The sequence below is a fragment of the Hippocampus comes genome, unplaced genomic scaffold, assembly GCF_001891065.2.
Source record: "Hippocampus comes isolate QL1 unplaced genomic scaffold, H_comes_QL1_v1.1 scaffold39, whole genome shotgun sequence".
In the NCBI taxonomy this organism is placed as follows: domain Eukaryota; kingdom Metazoa; phylum Chordata; class Actinopteri; order Syngnathiformes; family Syngnathidae; genus Hippocampus; species Hippocampus comes.
In genome coordinates this window covers 36,205-52,559 of record NW_017842054.1, presented here as the reverse complement: position 1 = coordinate 52,559, position 16,355 = coordinate 36,205, and the positions used below count along the sequence as shown (strand labels likewise).

The 16,355-nt window shown below is 57.0% G+C and overlaps 4 protein-coding genes and 1 long non-coding RNA gene across 10 annotated transcripts in view; 3 read left to right on the top strand and 2 right to left on the bottom strand.

Annotated features, from left to right (window-relative positions):
- The window catches only part of LOC109510025 (uncharacterized), a 4,279-nt gene extending 3,233 nt beyond the window's left edge, over positions 1-1,046 (top strand). The window contains exon 2 of the long non-coding RNA XR_002167041.1: positions 276-1,046. This is a non-coding gene — a long non-coding RNA (uncharacterized LOC109510025). The remainder of the gene's footprint in view (positions 1-275) is intronic.
- On the bottom strand, positions 909-7,624 carry ncoa4 (nuclear receptor coactivator 4). 3 transcript variants are annotated; one of them, XM_019859994.1, is made up of 10 exons: positions 7,416-7,624; positions 6,013-6,127; positions 5,108-5,248; positions 4,201-4,304; positions 3,662-3,818; positions 3,392-3,469; positions 2,633-3,316; positions 1,888-2,061; positions 1,716-1,811; positions 909-1,285 (listed from the first exon to the last, which is right to left on the bottom strand). In XM_019859994.1, exons 2-10 carry the CDS (start codon positions 6,124-6,126, stop codon positions 1,280-1,282), a joined length of 1,554 nt encoding a protein of 517 aa, XP_019715553.1. In that variant the 5' UTR covers position 6,127; positions 7,416-7,624; the 3' UTR covers positions 909-1,279. The 3 variants fall into 3 exon arrangements, with proteins under 3 accessions (XP_019715553.1, XP_019715554.1, XP_019715555.1); XM_019859995.1 differs by having other exon boundaries at positions 3,665-3,818; XM_019859996.1 differs by having other exon boundaries at positions 3,710-3,818.
- A 901-nt stretch (positions 7,625-8,525) lies between these two features.
- yipf3 (Yip1 domain family, member 3) lies at positions 8,526-11,413 on the top strand. Of its 3 annotated transcripts, none has more exons than XM_019859998.1 (9): positions 8,526-8,860; positions 8,996-9,216; positions 9,331-9,437; positions 9,514-9,559; positions 9,621-9,713; positions 9,815-9,946; positions 10,105-10,218; positions 10,284-10,407; positions 10,885-11,413. In XM_019859998.1, exons 1-9 carry the CDS (start codon positions 8,794-8,796, stop codon positions 10,986-10,988), a joined length of 1,008 nt encoding a protein of 335 aa, XP_019715557.1. In that variant the 5' UTR covers positions 8,526-8,793; the 3' UTR covers positions 10,989-11,413. The 3 variants fall into 3 exon arrangements, with proteins under 3 accessions (XP_019715557.1, XP_019715558.1, XP_019715559.1); XM_019859999.1 differs by having other exon boundaries at positions 8,526-8,865; positions 9,013-9,216; XM_019860000.1 differs by having other exon boundaries at positions 8,530-8,859; positions 9,013-9,216.
- A 1,058-nt stretch (positions 11,414-12,471) lies between these two features.
- On the top strand, positions 12,472-13,814 carry dnph1 (2'-deoxynucleoside 5'-phosphate N-hydrolase 1). The gene is made up of 4 exons (XM_019859941.1): positions 12,472-12,678; positions 13,314-13,376; positions 13,449-13,559; positions 13,640-13,814. The coding sequence occupies exons 1-4, from the start codon at positions 12,543-12,545 to the stop codon at positions 13,756-13,758; spliced, it is 429 nt and encodes a 142-aa protein (XP_019715500.1). The 5' UTR covers positions 12,472-12,542; the 3' UTR covers positions 13,759-13,814.
- Positions 13,815-14,536: 722 nt separating this feature from the next.
- tjap1 (tight junction associated protein 1 (peripheral)) overlaps positions 14,537-16,355 on the bottom strand; it is a 32,278-nt gene continuing 30,459 nt past the window's right edge. The window contains exons 9-10 of one of the 2 annotated variants that reach the window (XM_019860379.1): positions 16,269-16,320; positions 14,537-16,146 (exon numbers count right to left, since the gene is read on the bottom strand). In XM_019860379.1, coding sequence (XP_019715938.1) covers positions 15,664-16,146; positions 16,269-16,320 — 535 coding nt within the window. In that variant the 3' untranslated portion in view covers positions 14,537-15,663. Of the gene's footprint in view, positions 16,147-16,268 lie in introns of both variants that reach the window. The other variant, XM_019860378.1, reaches the window with a different exon arrangement.

The following is a 16,355-nucleotide window of genomic DNA, read 5'->3' as shown; positions in this document are numbered from 1 at the left end:
TTGCTGGTCTAAAGCGACGTGGCGGCCATGTTGGCGGGTGCAATCGCGTTGCCATCAATGGCAATGCTTGACTAGTCGCCGCGGCGTTTTTAGAGAACACCGGAGCGGCTGTGCATCATTCTGCTGCCATTCGAAGCGTCCTGTGAAGCAGACAGACAAGTAGGTGTGCCTGAGAGGCAACAACATGACCTCCAAAACAGGAATAGTTTTACAGGTCGAGGCCACTGACGTTTTTTTTTCCCCTCATCTTTTCCACTAGTTTTGTATTTGGCCAGGGTCACCGTCACCGCCGGTAGCATGAGGCGGTAGCTGGACCCTACACAAGTGGCTTGAGGACGGCACTGCTTTGTGCAGAGGAGGAACAGGATCGGCATTGCCGGAAGCCCACAACCCTCACGCGGCAGGGTTGTGCGGGCAGTACCTCCGGGAGGAAGGAACTGGTACTAATGACCGGGCCCCAAGGTCACCTGACCTCAATCACGTAGACCGCCTGTGCGGTATGAGGTTCCGGTCCATCCTCCGCCGCTGCCAAATTGCACCTCCGACCGCCCAGGAGCTCAGTGATGCCCTGCTCCACATCTGGGAGGACAACATCCGTCGTCTCATGACGAGACGAGCACGTGGGAGCCACGCAAACCACTGAGTCCGTTTTGAAGTTGCTGGAAGGAAATTTCAGCAACATGAACAGACGCGCAAAGTTCATGTTTACATTGGGGTCTTTTGAGCGGGTCAAAACGCAAATTCACACAAGCGCGTTTTGAGTCCTGCAACGTGACTTGCATGTTTTTGTGAACGTCGACGATCGCGTGCCTCAAATTTCACACATTCAACGTGAGCGGCGCTACTTTCATGAACGACAAAGGCAAACAAGAAGCACACGACCAAGGACCTCCATCCAGTCTCCAAAACGCTTCTCCGTGTTTTATTCGGTTTAGGGCCAATCACACAAGCGCACGCACGTGCACACACACCAATAAAATAAGCATTAAGTCATCCCGGGTGAGTTGAAAATTATGTGTTGAATTTACAATAAAATATTTGTCAGCGTAAAAGTCAATTTCATCGTGTCAAAATGATCCTGGATGGAAAGTATTCGAACAAACGCCCAATGCAAATGCAAAAATAAATGTTTCATCAAAAATATTTCAGTTTGGATAAGTCAGCCTGGCAGAGTTACTACTTGTTGACTGGGAGCTCATTCAATTGACTTCCTGTTTGCAATCAAACGGCGTCACAGGATTTAAGGCGAAGAAGGCCGCCAACATCATCATCCTCCTCCTCAAACCTGGAAGAAAACGAAGCAACGGCAAGCTTAGGATCAATGCTAACAAGTCACACCAGCTAGCTGTGCGTGATTTGGGGACAAAGGGCCCGTTTGGAAATAGCCGCAGAACGGGCGCCGGTTTGGCAACTCTGCGTGTTGTTCAAATGCGTTTGGTTATCCACAATGCACCAAGAACGAAGTGGCGGTGCGTGCGCTCGGCATGCCGGCTGGGCACGCGGTGCGCCAACGTGTCAGGCCGGCCCGATGGAAAGAGTTCCAGCACGGGCTGCTGATTTGGGCCACCGCGCGCCCAAAAGTTTTCGCAGAGGGCCCGTCGGGCTCCGAACCGTTGTCAACTGTCGGCGCGGGTTATTTACTTTTGTGCCTTCTTGCGGATGATGGCTCCCAAGGGGCGATCTTTGATGATGTCATCGCGTTTGATGAAACTCACCTGAACAGGAGGCGGCTGGTGAAGCCATTTCTCTGGGTCACCGCCCACTTTTGCGCTGCAGAACGAGTCATCGACGGAGGGCAGGGTCACGCGTTCCTGCGGCGAATCGACACACGCGTGACGTCACATCACATCACCCGAGTTGGCTCGCGCAGGTGGCGATTTCTGCTACCTGACACTTCTTCCGCAGCGGCCCTTTGTCGTCCCGCTGAGGCGCTGTCCACTTTTCCGGAAGCATCCACGACTGCGCATCTAAAGGCCTCCGGAAAAAGGAGTTGGAGAGGCCGCCGCAGGGTGACGACGGAGGGTCGGAAGGGTGAAGCCACGCCTCCAGGATGGCCTGAACCTGTGGAGACCACACCCACTACCACCGTCAGCCGGACGCTTGTTCGAGAGGAGTCATTTTCGACCGCCTGGCGCCAAGAAGACAATCCATTGAATTTAGGGCTGTCGCTAGAGTAATGATTCGATGGAAGGCTTCACAGGAAGGGGGCCACGCCCCTTTTTGCCAAATCGGGCACGCCGTAGCTCCCAAACCCCTGCTCCGATTCACCCAAAAGTGAAGGTTTAGTGCTTTTGCCATTGTGATCAACAAGTTCGCAAAGTTTCATTCAAATCAAAACCCGCTCGGGTTAACTTTTCGGGGGTGACTCGGAATGGAATGAGCCTCAAACAAGGTCTCCAAACCATGCAGCAGTTCACTTTGACACCGATGCTTTTCACGGGCTCCGTTCGTAGTTGAAACCCGAAATGCACGAGCAATCGCCACGATGAGCTTCGGTCGGTATGGCGGGCTTGCTTAACGGCCACTGATGGGAGAGCTCCACCCCCCCTTTTTTTGCAGCAGCAGCACCACAGAAAATGTGACAATTTGGAGGCGTAGGCGAAGAGAACCAAGTCCTTATGAAGGTCATTACCTTCTGTTCTTGCTGTCTGTGCTGCAGAGGAGGGGGGAAATTCTTTGCAGCAGCCAGGACGTCGCCGCCGGGGGAAACGGGGACCCCGTTCTTGTCTCGGGCGCCGTGCTGCAGCAGCCAAGCGTTGAGAGCTTCTCTGCCGCAGTTCTCGTCGCAGACGCACTCGGAGTAGCTGGAGCACGGTTCGTTGGCGCGACACGTCTGCGGCAGCGGCAGCGCCCGTTGAAGCCACGCCTCCAGGCCGGACGCGGCGGGGGGCGCGGTCCAAGCCGGCGGGGTCTTGAGGCACTTGAGCCGGCCCAGGTTTTCGATCTCCAGCGCCGGGGCGCTCTGGCGGCGGCAGGAGGAACAGCCGGGGCCCGCCAGCCAGTCTTCCCAAGGCCGGCGCTCGGAAAACGGCTCCAAGAGCAAGCCCCGACGCTCGCCGTTGGCTTGGGGGCGGGCGGCGGGCGGGGCCGCGAGCCATTTGCTCAGGTCGTCGTCCCGCGGGCCGGCGCACAAGTCGGACTCGTCCATCTTTTCGATGGAGGAGGAGGAGGCCGAGGAGGCGGACCAAGCCTCGCTTTGGCTGCGCTGCCTGCCGGCGGCGGCGGCCTTCTGGTCCTGGAGCAGCCACGCCTCCAGGTCTCGCAGCTGACCCCAGGCCTTGAGAAAATCCGCCGATGCCGGGCCGGGACGGGGGGCCTGCGCGAGGGCGGCGCGGGACATTCAAGAGTTGCACGAGCGACAAGGATCACAAAGCATCGCAGTCCGCCCTACTTTGTTTTCGCCGGCTTCAATTCCGAGTCTCGGACCCCCTTCCGGCAGCCAGTCCACCAGGGCCCCGCTCTGGACTTCCTGCACACACGAGCGCAAAAGGTCATCGCGCAAGGCTTCCTCGGGTTGTTCCGCGCTCGCGGTCTCGAGGTGATTTGCACCACAGGTGGGCGCTTCCATTCTTGTCACGACAAGCGGCGATAACGCACGGGCCACGCCGTTTCTACTCTGCAATTTTGACGGTGTGCATTTGGGTGGACAGGCTTTACAAGCCACCGAGAACTGTCTAGACCGGTTAGGCCAGTCGCCCGCGTGCGAGACCTGGGCGGTGATGCTGCCAAACGAGGTGATGGCTTCCCTCAGGGAGCGCGCGTCGGCAGTGAAAGTCATTTCGGGCGTTTCCTCCGGCAGCAGGCTCAGGGAAGACAACCTGGGGAGACAGAGACACGTGCACACGCATGAAGCGCCACGCCCGCGTCGCCCATTGACGGGACGGAGGCCAAAGAACGGGTAGCCGAAGACCACAGCCGGACGACGAGCGCCGGTGGTGCGCTTGTTCGGCGGTTAGCTTCTGACCACCGCTGGGAAAACAAACAAAACGCATACGAAAGAGGGCCAACCGAGCGCGGCTCGCCTTTTCTTTTGCAGAGCAACACCCGTCACGCTTGAAATGCCGAGTGTCACGTCGGCGCATTCAAAGAGAGTCCGGCCGCAAGGAAGCGGGCGGGCCGGTTCCCCTCAGCGAAGGCCACTCCAAATGTTGCGCGGCGACTGCCGCAAAGCCGCGACGTGTCAAGGCCTAACTTTCTTACTTGTCCATGCAGCTGGTCAGTTGGTTGCTGAGGTCGCTGCAGCCGCCGCCGCCGCCGTCGGCACTCTGCAGCCGCTGCGAGAGGGCGTCCAGCTGCCCGTGCATCTGAAAGACGTTCGAGAGACAAGAGCGCATTGCCACGTGCCAAGCATCAACACAACACGCAAGTATGAAAAGCGCACGAGACGAAAGGGCGTCCGTTTGTGGCCGCCGCGCGGCCCAACGGGAGCCAAACAGAAACGTTTTGGCGAAATCTCAAATTGCGGCCCAACGCGATCCCGACGAGGCCCAAGTCGCGTCGCGGCCTCTCAAAAGACAAAACTTGCTGACGCTGCTCCCGGGCCGGGCGCCTTCCAGGCACGACTATCGATTGACATTTTAACGATCCCGCTCTTGACGATACCGCTCATCAATGCGGCATCGCGATCGGTGCGTTTTTTGTTTTGAAAAACACAAAATGACAAAAATAGTCAAACTACGGTTGCTCCCGCGTTTGCCACCTGCTTTCTTTCAATGGTGACGCTCAAGCTACAGCGTCCGCTTCTTTCTCGACAATCGCCTCGATTGCGCTTCGTGTTTCCGGACGACAAAACCGGGAGTCAGAGATTTTGCCTCCAAGCCGATCGGGGCGTCCGCCGGCGACTGACTCCGGCGCGCGTGTCGGAATGACTTCTCAACTCGAGTGTATTTGTCGAGCGCTTTCAAACAGCCATCGCTGCGGACTAAGCGCTGTACACGGAGCGACTAACATATATATACAACAACAAAGCATCAATCAGTAACAAAGATGGGAGAAGGCGCCAAACATGAACACTCAGATCAAATCGGAGTCAAATGCCAAAGACTACGAGTGAGTTTTGAGGCGGCTTTTAGAGACGGGCGGCGGGCGAGGGGCGTCGGGCACCCACCCGATGGAGTTGATGTAACTGCTGCTGCAGAGTTTCCGCCTTGACGTGTTCCAGCAGCTCGATCTGGCCCAGCAGCCACAACTCCCTGCAGCGCAGCGCCTCCTGCTGGCGACTCACGCAGCTCTGCAGCTGCCAGCGCACCTGCCGGACGCAAAGGCAACAGCGACTTTTGTCAAGTCGTCACTTGGCCAACGTTGCTCGTTGGACTGTCACGTGATGTCATTCGTTGTTCGGCGACTCCGCGAGGTTCCTTTTGGGAGCCGCACGACTTCACGCAAAACACATTCCAATTTGTCAGGACCAGATTTGAATCTCTACTTTGTGAGCTTTCATCGTACGACCGGCAACGTGGCTGCGAAGAGAGCGGCGCTCGTTTCTCAAAGCAGACACAGACCTCGGAGTTGGGGCCCGGCAAAATTCATTCCTGGGAGCAAAGCAGGCCACCGAAGAGCAATTCTTTGTTTGTTCAACATTGCCTAAGTCACGTGCGACACACAACACAGTATTTACGAGCTGGCCAAAAGCAGTCAAATTTCGTACAAGGAAAAGGTTTCCACAAATCTCGACGATTGCTTCGTCCACACATGGGGGTTCCATTTTGTTTTTGTTTTTTTTACAAATGATTTACCAATTGGAAGCGCGGAGATAAAAAAAAAATCTTTCTCTCTTTCAGCTTTTTTCCCCAGATAAGGTTATGTATGGAGCAAAAAAACAAGAGGTTGAAACCTTGTTTGGTATCCCCCGATGTAAAGCAAATCTCCGAAACCCCAAACATCAGCAAAAGCCGAGGCTGAATTTGCCTTTATCGCAAGGCAAATAGGCAAAGGAGCTTTTGGTTTCTTCTTCACGTTGGATTTTGGTGACGCTGCTATTTTGCCAGGGCCATATGAAAGGTGACCTCTTACCTCTCTGGCGTTGTCCCTCAGCAGCTGCTGCGTCTTCAGCACGCCGTCGATCGCCTTCCCCAGCTGATCCTGAGCCAGCCGGCACTGCTTAAGCTTGCTGCCTGCCGCCGGCATCCTGGTCAGCGAGCGGAAAAACGCGGCGCGCTTCCGCTCAGTCATTTCGTGGCGTGTCGGAGCAGCCAGACCAACTGGGCATCGAGCAAAGCTGCGCAAAGGCACGCAGCGCTTGCTCGCTTGCTCCTTTCGATTCATCTTCGACTAGTTCTTTCAAATTTCTACATGAATTCAACACGGAAGCTAACCAAAGTCGGACGCACACACCGTGCACATGTTTACAAAGCAGAGCAGTAAAGGAAACACGATATGTTTGCGCATTTTCTGTCATTTTAAAGCAATGTCCTGTTTTGCAGAACAAAGGGAATGGGATTCGGATCAAATGTTCTTTTTACTCCGATTCACCGATTATTTTAATCCAAAAAAGAATTCCGGATTGATCAAGTATTCAAATAATAATTGGTGAGCAGGTCGAAAATGGAGAAATGTGGAGCTAATCGGTATCGAAATCGGCGTGAGTCGATCTCACTCGCAAACTGCCTGTATGTAGGGTTCGGACTGGAGAAATGCGACAATGTTTACCATTGAGAACACAGCAGCAGTCGGGAGAATTTCCAGTCCGTTAAACGGATGCTCCAAACAGCTGTCCGTCAATTTGATCAGCGAGCGAGGGTATCGGCTTGTCTCGTCCGAGTAAAACTTGTCGGAAGGCAGACAAGAAGCCATTGCGGGCGTTTGTGTCGAGTTGGCCTTTTCGAGCGACACGCGAGCGTGGCCCCGAGGGCGACGGCCATTTCTTATCTTCTGGTAACACGCAGCTGATAAGGCTCTTGGCTCAAAACACCCTCGCGACTTTCACCTTCGTGTTTACAAGCACGACCGCGACCAATGTACGCGTTAGGAGCGCTTTCTTCTTGTTTTGGAACACGGACGACCTTCCGCTGCGATCAATCGCAGCGCATTTCCTGTGAGCCGACAAGCGACCCCGCCGGTGACATCGAGTCTCGTCGGTTGATTACGAAGCCTTCTTTCAGCGGGTAACGCGTCGGCGCGGATCGAACGTCCGCATCGACAACAACATCGATCCGCCGCCATAAGCGCGCGCGGGCCCGCACGTCCGCGCGGCCTTGACGTGACGTCACCCGGCCGACAAACGTTTGAGCGGTTGTGGTCCCGAGACAAGAAATAGGCGAGCGGTTCCGAGCGCTGTCACCCCCGCTGTCCACGCGAGGACGAGGACGAGGACGGGGACGAGGTCGGCGTCGCGGAAGCTCAAACGGGCGGAGGAGGTCGACGAGGGAGGGCACCATTTTGGAAGGAATCGCCATTCGCGACACAGTCCGACTCACCTGACGATTTGGCTGACCTCGGTGTGTCAAATGCGCCAAAGTGCTTTGATGACTCGTTTCCGTCAGGCGGGGATCCCTCCGTCTCTTGCTCGCTCGCTGTTTGGCTTCGCTCTCCGCTGGGTCGCCAGCTCGTCGGAGGATGAAGACGAGGAAGAGGGACCGAGGGAGGTCCTTCGGCAGCTGGGCTGGGCTTCTTCTTCTTCTTCCTTCTCCGTTAGGTCGCAGCGAGTGCTTCACGATCATTACCGCCCTCTACTGTGCTGAAGTGGGGGTCGCGGTACGGGGCTCCCCAAGAGCTGCTTTTCAAGCAGCCACCCCCCACCCCTCGATCGACGTAGGCACGCGCGCCGTGATGAGCAACGGTCAGAATGGACCCACGCGTGAACGAAACAGAAAAAGAAAGCAGATCCAAGACGATAGGATAGCGCGTTTGTGAAAATGAAATCACCGCCTAACCTGGTGGGAGACCAGAGACGGGGAGCCGAGCGTTGAGACTCGGCGTTTTGGGGAGAGGAAACGAAATGAGCAAGGCGGAAAGGTTGGGGCGCTGGATGAAAGCCAACGCTGAAATTGAGAAGGAGACGTGAAAGGGGAGTCCGGAACACGCACAGCGGGGGTCGCCAACACACCTCTCTGAAAGCACCGAATTTATTTGTACGACTACATTTCCGAATGACGGCTAATAAGATTATTATTCAATGGAAAGGCGACTCCGATGTTCTCATGAAAAACTAGTCACACGAAGACACCGATCATCTGATTTCCCACAATAATCAGGAGAGAAAAACGTCACCGATGCAAAACTTCTATCAACCGCTGCCACTTTCAAGCACTTGTGCATCATCCATCCATTGTTCGGAAATTGCAATGTTTTTCAGGAGAATCCCGCAGGTGGTCCTTGAGGTCCCCGAAGACCGAAGAAAGACGGGAGACGACGTCACTTTTCAGAAGGCCGACTGGGAATAAGTTGCCATTGGGATGGATTTCGAACCGTCACGCACGTTCGGGGGTTGCTCGCTCAAAGACCGCGCTGCGCGAGGGCTCGCGACAGGAGGAAAAGAAAAGAAAGAAGACGAAAGACGCCATAAACGCGGTCGCCCCCTCTCGACGGACGAGGCCGAGTCTCGGGCGCGTGACGTCACAGACGTCGATCGCTCACGCCTCCGCGTGGGCGGAGTCGGGCGCTCGTTTCCTTCCGCCGTGTGGAAAACCCGAGCGGATGTTTTGCCGTGCGCGGTTCTGGGCCGATATCAGATCCCGACCCGTGCGCGTTTGAGGGCTTTCCTGTAGATCCCAAGCACCGACGAGCTCTCGAGACGGCGACGGCCGCCACTCGGACACAAGTCGCTCGCGAAGTCCGAGACGGCCTCCGCACAACATGTCTGCGGGCCCCGGGCGCGCCAGCGCCGAACCGTGGGGGAGCTTCGACGAGCCCGTCGTCCAGGTAGGTTAGCCGCCGGAAAGCTCGCCGGAAAGCTCGCCCGCATTCTCTCCGTCCTCGCGCGCGCGCGCGCGCCCGCTTCCGGACCGCCGACGAGGTGGCCTCCGAACGACTCGGCCTTCTCCGGAGTGACACGTACGCGGCTTTGGCGCGCAGGGCGGCGGCGGTTCGGCGGTCATCGACATGGAAAACATGGACGACACGTCGGGCTCCAGTTTCGAGGACATGGGAGAGATGCATCAGCGGATGAAAGAAGAGGAGGAAGTGGCGGCGGAGGCGGCGGACGCCGACGACCAAGACGGAGACTTCTTGGGCATGAAGGGCTTCAAGGGCCAGCTGGGCAGGCAGGTGGCGGACGAAGTGAGTCCACGTCGCCCTTTTGTTCTTTGCGCCTTCTGGGGCTCCTGCGGGCGGATCGGGCGCTCTCGCTCCAGTCCAAGTGTCAGCGTGGTCGCTCGTGTGCTCATCCGTCAGGTGTGGCAGGTGGGAAAGCGCCAGGCGTCCCGAGCCTTCAACCTGTACGCCAACATCGACATCCTCAGGCCCTACTTCGATGTGGAGCCGGCGCAGGTGGATGGCAGGTGAGAGCCGCCGCCGCCGCCGCCGCCGCCGACATGGCTTCCCGTTGGATACGAGTCGATTGTTGTGCGCCTTCAGGTTGATTGAGTCCATGATTCCCGGCCGCATGATCAACTTCCCTCAGGTACGCCCGCTTCCCGTCTCGCTTTCAGCACTCGGCCCTCACACGTTGCGCGCGTGTGTAGAAGATTGCAGGTGAGCTGTATGGGCCGCTCATGCTGGTTTTCACGCTGGTTGCCATCTTGTTGCACGGCATGAAGACATCCGGGACCGTCATCGTGAGAGCGCACACACACACACACACGCACGCACGCGCGCGCACTAAGCAATGACAGCATGATGACGTTGCGTGTGCGCACGCGCGCACCTGCCTGTCCAGAGGGAGGGCACTCTGATGGGAACGGCGATCGGAACGTGTTTCGGGTACTGGCTGGGAGTGTCGTCTTTGATCTACTTCCTGGCGTATCTGCTCAATGCTCAGATCACCTTGTTGCAAACGCTCTCCCTGCTCGTACGTACACACACACACACACACACACACACACTTTTGGTTCGGGGTGTCCTTTGAGTTGTTGTGTCCCATACGCGGTTGTTGTCGTGGACTTTTGCCTCGTCCTCACGCACAGTCGCGATACCTTGTCAAGCCTTTGCCCGGTGTCGTCCTGTCAGGGCTACGGCTTGTTCGGCCACTGCGCGGTTCTCCTGGTGAGCTACAACGTGCACGTCCACCTGCTCTTCTACACCCTGTGGCTGCTGCTGGGAGGACTGTCCACCCTGCGCATGGTGACGGCGCTTTTGCGTCTGCCGCGGCGTCGCGGGCCGCGGCCTGAGTGCCTTTTGTCTTTCAGGTGTCGGCTCTGCTGTCTCGCACGGTGGGCGCGACTCCTCGCCTGCTGCTGTGCGCGACGGCGTCCGCGCTGCACATGCTCTTCCTGCTCTACCTTCACTTTGCTTACCACAAGATGGTGGAAGGTAGGCTTTGACGCTTCCGACTTTCAAGCCGGAAATTGACCAAATTGAAGGCGGTCGCTCATACGGGGAAGGTGGAGATGGTGTCAGACTGACTTGCAGCCCAAACCCCATTTCAGTCTTCGTCTTTCGTGATTGAAAATTGCCCTTTCTTTTCATACGTACGAATGGATGCAACCTTGATTCATGCTAAAAATTGTCACGAGCGCACGCAGCGCATCCCGTTTGCTTCGGCGAGAGCTCTCCGGCAGCAGGGCGGGAATGGAAAGTCTCACTTGAGCCGCAGTTTGAGGGTTTTTAGCCGCAGCGGTTGGAGGTCGCTCGACAGCGACGGCGACCGCGGCGGCAGTCCGTCTGACTTTGGCAGCTCACGCTTTCCCCTTCGCATGGCGTTTAAGATGTCCGCTTTCGCAAAGTTCTTCTGGTGCGAATGGAACACGTCTCACCCACCGTGGCGCTGTCCCATCTGTGCACGTTCAGGCCTTCTGGACTCCCTGGAAGGATCCAACCTCGCCGCCATGCAGCGGGTGGCCAGAGACGTGGAGCAAGTGAGGATCAACAGCACCGCTGCCCTCGCCATGTGACCCGCGCACGTCACCCGCCCCTCTGCTCCTCCTCTCTGTTCGTGGATACGGTTGTCTTTGTGCCGTGGAATTAGGCTAGTTGGTGCTGCTTTGGACCAAAATAGATCATTTTGCCCCCCCGACACTTTTGTGTGTGTGTGTGTGTGTGTTAGGGGGAGGGGGAATGCCATAGGGGTGGGGTGTCTTGTGACTGCTCCCAAAACCACAAAACGATGACCATGGTTCACCCACACCGGATTTTAAGCGCATTATCTGTGGGACAGTACAGCAAAACAGGAAACGGAAAAGATCATTCAGTACTTTGCAAAATAAGAGCAAAACAGTTTCAGTGTGCCAAATGCATTTGAGAGAATAGCAACCTAATTACTGCCCCACACACACACACCTTCTCATAGTAATACAAAAAGCACTTGTTCATTCATTCATTCAAAAAAAAAAAATCAAAGAGCACACACAAACAGAATTGTGCCAAACAAGAAGAGTTTCTTCTTTCTTCCATCCATTATCCAAAGCGCTTTATCCTCACGGGGGTCGCGGGGGTCATGCAGCGGCCGGCCTATCCCAGCTGTCTTCCCACCCCGAACTGGTTGCCATCCAATCCCAGGGCACCCCATACACAGACGAACGCTTGCACTCGTACTGACGGACAGTTGGGAGTGTTCCGTGAACCTGCCTCGTGTGACCTCGGTGATGTCTTCAAAGAAATCAAATCACAGGAGCTGACCGAGGTTAGCGCGACGGCAGTTGCTTCATCTACGTGAGCAAACGGCCTTCTTTCTCTCGAAAAAGACGGCAACGTGGAAACAGGAGGTATTTCCATGAAACACTTAAACAATTGAGGGGGGAAAAAAACATGTCAACCATTCATCGGACTCAAGGCAGCGACTTTACTCAACAACACTCACAAGACAACTCAGTGAGGCTCGCTGCACGTGAATGGATTTAGTCACTGAGCGTACAATAGCTTGTCTACGTCGCTTTCTCCGAATCCGCCATCGCGATGGGCATTCATTCCCACAATCCCTTGCGACCGTCGTACGTGCAGTGACGACAGAACAGCAGCAGATGGCCTCGTTTGCCCAATTCATCCATCCACCCGGCCGTCTCCGCGCAGTCGGCGGGGTACACTCCGGTTGCCAGCCAATCCCAGGGCACACAGAAACAAACAAGCAGAACGCACTCGCACTGGCACTCGCACCTCCGGACAATTTGGAGCGTTCCGTTTAGCCGCCATGCGTGTTTTTGGAACGCGGGATGAAAACGGAGCGCCTGCAGAAAAGCCACGCGGGCGCGGGGAGAACGTGCAAACTCCACCCGGAAGCCGGAGTTCAAGTCTGATCACATGTTGGCAATATGGAAGCGCTGTAAATACACGAACGCGCGTTTACAGCGCGCGCACAAGCGCACACGAAAAAAGAGGAGCCGGCATGTCAATTTGGACGAAGCTTTTGGCTCCGGCTTCACGCCGGATGTGACGACACACGGCCACTCGCTGCCTGCAGCTGGGCGGGCGAGGGCTGCGACTGTTGCCCGCGCGCTTCGGGTCGATGAAAGATGAAGATTTATTTCTGCGGAAGTATCCGCGGCGGCAGGGCTGACGCGCGCCTGTACGAGCACATCGTCGAGACGCTCGGAAAGTTCGGGAAGGTTCTGACGGAGCACGTGGGCGACGGTCAGCTCAGCCACACAGGTCAGAGTTCGCACGGTGAGAGGTACGCCATCTTGGACGTGGGATGGACGGAATTGAGGGAAAGCCCAAAACAACGTCTCGCGTTGAACTTGAAATCCAATGCAGAAATTCAGTCGCGCGCCAAAGTTTCAGAGCGCCGCTCGACGGCTTGTTTTAGCCGTATGCCCTCGCGATTGTGTCGAACTTCCAAGTCCGATTGGAAGGCCGCTAAGCAGCGGACGGGCTCGGTCAACTATCACTGCGAGGGAAAACAATTCCTAATTTGGCTTTGTTTGTAAGTTTGCCAGCCGCTACCCGGTTGGTCGTGGACGCAACAAACAGCCAGCCAGCCAGCCATTCATTCTCTGTACCACTAAAAACCATGCCTGGATCATTCAAACGGTTCCCCAACGAAAGGAGATGTCTGCAAATGCCTTATCTTGATTCAACACAAAGATTATACTGTACTGTATCCATCTGCTCCGATGGAAGACTCTCAAATGGAGGAATATTCTCCATTTGAGAGGTTCGAAATCTGAGGACTTTGAAAATCTGAAATGAACAAGGTCTCCGAACAAATCGCTTGTCCAAATAGTTGTCGACGAGTTCAACGAGTTGCCGACGAACGGTGACCTCGGCGCTTTTCCCGTTTCCAGGAGAGGAGTCGGACGACAGAGCCATTCACGACCGGGACCTGGAGTGGCTCCGACAAGCCGACGGTGAGAAGCGCCCGTCTTTCTCGGCCGCGCGATCGCGAGCGCTGACTTGACGTCGACGCGCGTGCCCCACAGCCGTCGTCGCCGAGGTGACGCAACCCTCGCTGGGCGTGGGCTATGAGCTGGGCCACGCCTACCTGATGAGGAAGAGGACCCTGTGTCTCTTTCGACCGTCTTCGGGACGCAGTGAGCGCTCGACTTTTCTCAATGTCCGTTTGCGAGAAAAGGAGCGAGAAGGCGCGACGGCTCCCTTCCTTCTGTCGCAGAGTTGTCGGCCATGATCCGAGGGGCGGCGGACGGCGAGCGGATGGTGGTGACGGACTACGCCGGCCAGGACGATGTGGACGCCATCCTCGAGCACTTCTTCCCGGCAACGCCTCACTGAATTCCACTTTGCGCTCCCACATTAAAGGCGGCCGCCGCCGCATTCCTCAAGGCAAAGCTGTGTGCGCGTTTGTGTGTGAGCGGTCACGTTTACTTCCAGCCCGGCCTTCCAACACCGCAGTACTGACAATACGTAGGTTGTGCGGAGCCATGGAAACACTTGGAAACCCCCCCAACTGTGCTTACAGTGCCTCGTTTTGAAAAACCCGAAGACACCCGGCTTCGTCTTTCCGACCCCAAATATTTGGTCACGTACGCAACGGTGAATATTCTCGTCGAAAGGAACCGGGCTTTGCGTCATGCACGTGATCCGTCCGCAAGGAATCTCGGGGCTTTGGAGTACACGGCGTCTGGCACGCAACCTGCCGCAAACACACAAGCGGAGACAAACGCGGCCAAATTCGGACGCGCGGCACTTTTGGAGCCGGGAGCAAAATTGGGAACGCCGCCTCTTTGCGTCATGCCGCCGCAAGTGCGTGGTGCTTCGGACGGGGTTAGGCCATTGGCACGTGTACACGAGTCATTCTGCGTCACCCGGCGCCGGTTAACGGGTTCGTCTGAATGTTTCCGAAACCGGAATTTGGACCTGAACCCAAATACCGTCGCCGCATCAAACTTTGCGTGCGTCCGATGGACGACGCGGGCACGCGGCGCTTGCGCGATCAGGCCGGGTTCTGATCACACGAGGGGCAAAAATCAAACTCATTCCAACAGGTCGACTGTCTTTCCACCGAACACTTCGAGATGAACCCAACGGTGTTCAATGAGTCTTTTTTTCCATTTGAAAATACGCATCAGTTTACAAATCATTCAAAGTGTGGTGGGAACCTTGAAGTGCTCGACCGTCGTCAAAGGTCAGACTGCGAGAACCGGTCGCCGAGGAGGCCGTGTTCCGAGCCGCTGACGTTTCGTCCAACCCAAAGTCATCCCGACGTCGGCGCGGCGAGCACGGAAACGCCAAGTGGCCGCGCATCGGTTAACACAATTCACCGACAAGTTGTCGGAAGGGAACAAAAGGGCGACGAGTGTCCCTTGCGTCTCGTGAGCGGCGAGGGGCGTGTCGGGCGAGCTCAAAGCAAGTTTTCCTCTTTTTATTTCACAAGTCGAAGAGAGCGAGCAAAACCTTTGACTACACGTCAGCAAAAGCGTTTCATCGTAGGCTCGGAACAGAATGCCAAGATTGAAACGCTCAACGCGTCGAACCAAGTCAAGCGCGACCCGGCGGCGCCGCCGGGATGCGCGCTAAGAAAAGGACAAGTGCTGCCGAGTCGATCCACATCAAATCTATTTGGACTCGGCGCAAACGGGTCCTGCTGTTGGCAGACGCGCCGGCAAACTTTGCCTCCGCCTCGCGCGCAGCCCGCAAAAAGCCTTTCTTCTCAAAGGCCGGCCATCGCGTGCTGACGGAACATCGGCAAAGCCCGATCCGTCCGATCGCACGTCGACGATCGACGGCATCGATACTGAACCGACGGAAGTTGTACAAACGGTTGGCCGCGGCGGCCGGTCACAATCGGCAACGTCACCAAAAAAGAAAGCAGAAAACAAAAAAAGGTGTTGGGACACGAGCAACAATCGATGGTCTTGTAGAAAACAGTCGGCGCCGACGTTCTAAAGGCTCGCGCGGCTTACGTGCCGCCGTACTCGCACGGCTAAAAGCAAAGGAACGCTCCTCGGCAATTTGGGGCCGCGCCGTGGTTTCGATGGCATATGGGACATCGTGTCGGCCGGCGCGGCAATGGCGTCGACACCGAACCAAAGACAAGGCAACTTCCTTGGACATGAAAGTCATGTTGCGTGTCGCCGAGGCACCGAGAGGATGGCGTTTTGCTTTTCTTCCAAATAGAGCTTATGGCTGTATCCTGCTTGCGAGTGCGTTTGTGTACGGGACACGCGGTCTTGCGTGTTATTGTTGTTGTCTGTGCAGGTGGTGCACCCCCATCCTCTTGGGGCTCCTGTGAGGTCGCGGCAGCGCAGCCGCCGCAAAGGCGGGGTCCAAGTCCATGAGGTGGGGCGAAATGACGGGCAAGTCCCGGACGAGGTGACCCGGCTCCTCGGCCTCCTCCTCCTCCTCGTCCTCGTCCCGGCGGCGCGGCGGCGTCATCAAATCGAGCGCCGCGCGGCCACTCCCGCCGTCTCGGTCCGGGTCGATCAGGAGGCGCTCCCCGGCGCCGTACAGGCCCCCGGCGTAGGCGCGGGGCTCGGCGTCCGTGTCGGTGTCCAGGCTGGAGGCGTGGCTCGGGGTGGAGCCCTCCTCGCCGTCCGAGTACTCCGCCCTGGATGGGGCCCCGCCCACCGCAGAGGGCATCACCTTGTCCACAAACACCCGCTGCCAGTTGGCCAGAAGGTCCTCGGAAGAACTGGCGGAACTGGCCCCCACGCTGGGCCCCTGCGGAAACGGGGCGGTAGCGTCCGTTATTACCTCTCTCCATCCATCAAAAGAGTGAATCTGCGCCAACGGAAGCGCAAAGTCGCGAGCGAACGCCAAGTACGCGTTTGCTACGCGCTCACCTGCGGCGGGCTGCTGAAGGGGCTGGACTGGCTGGAGGGCGTGTCGGCGGCGTCGCGGCGGTGCCGGAGCGCGCCGCGCGAGGGGGC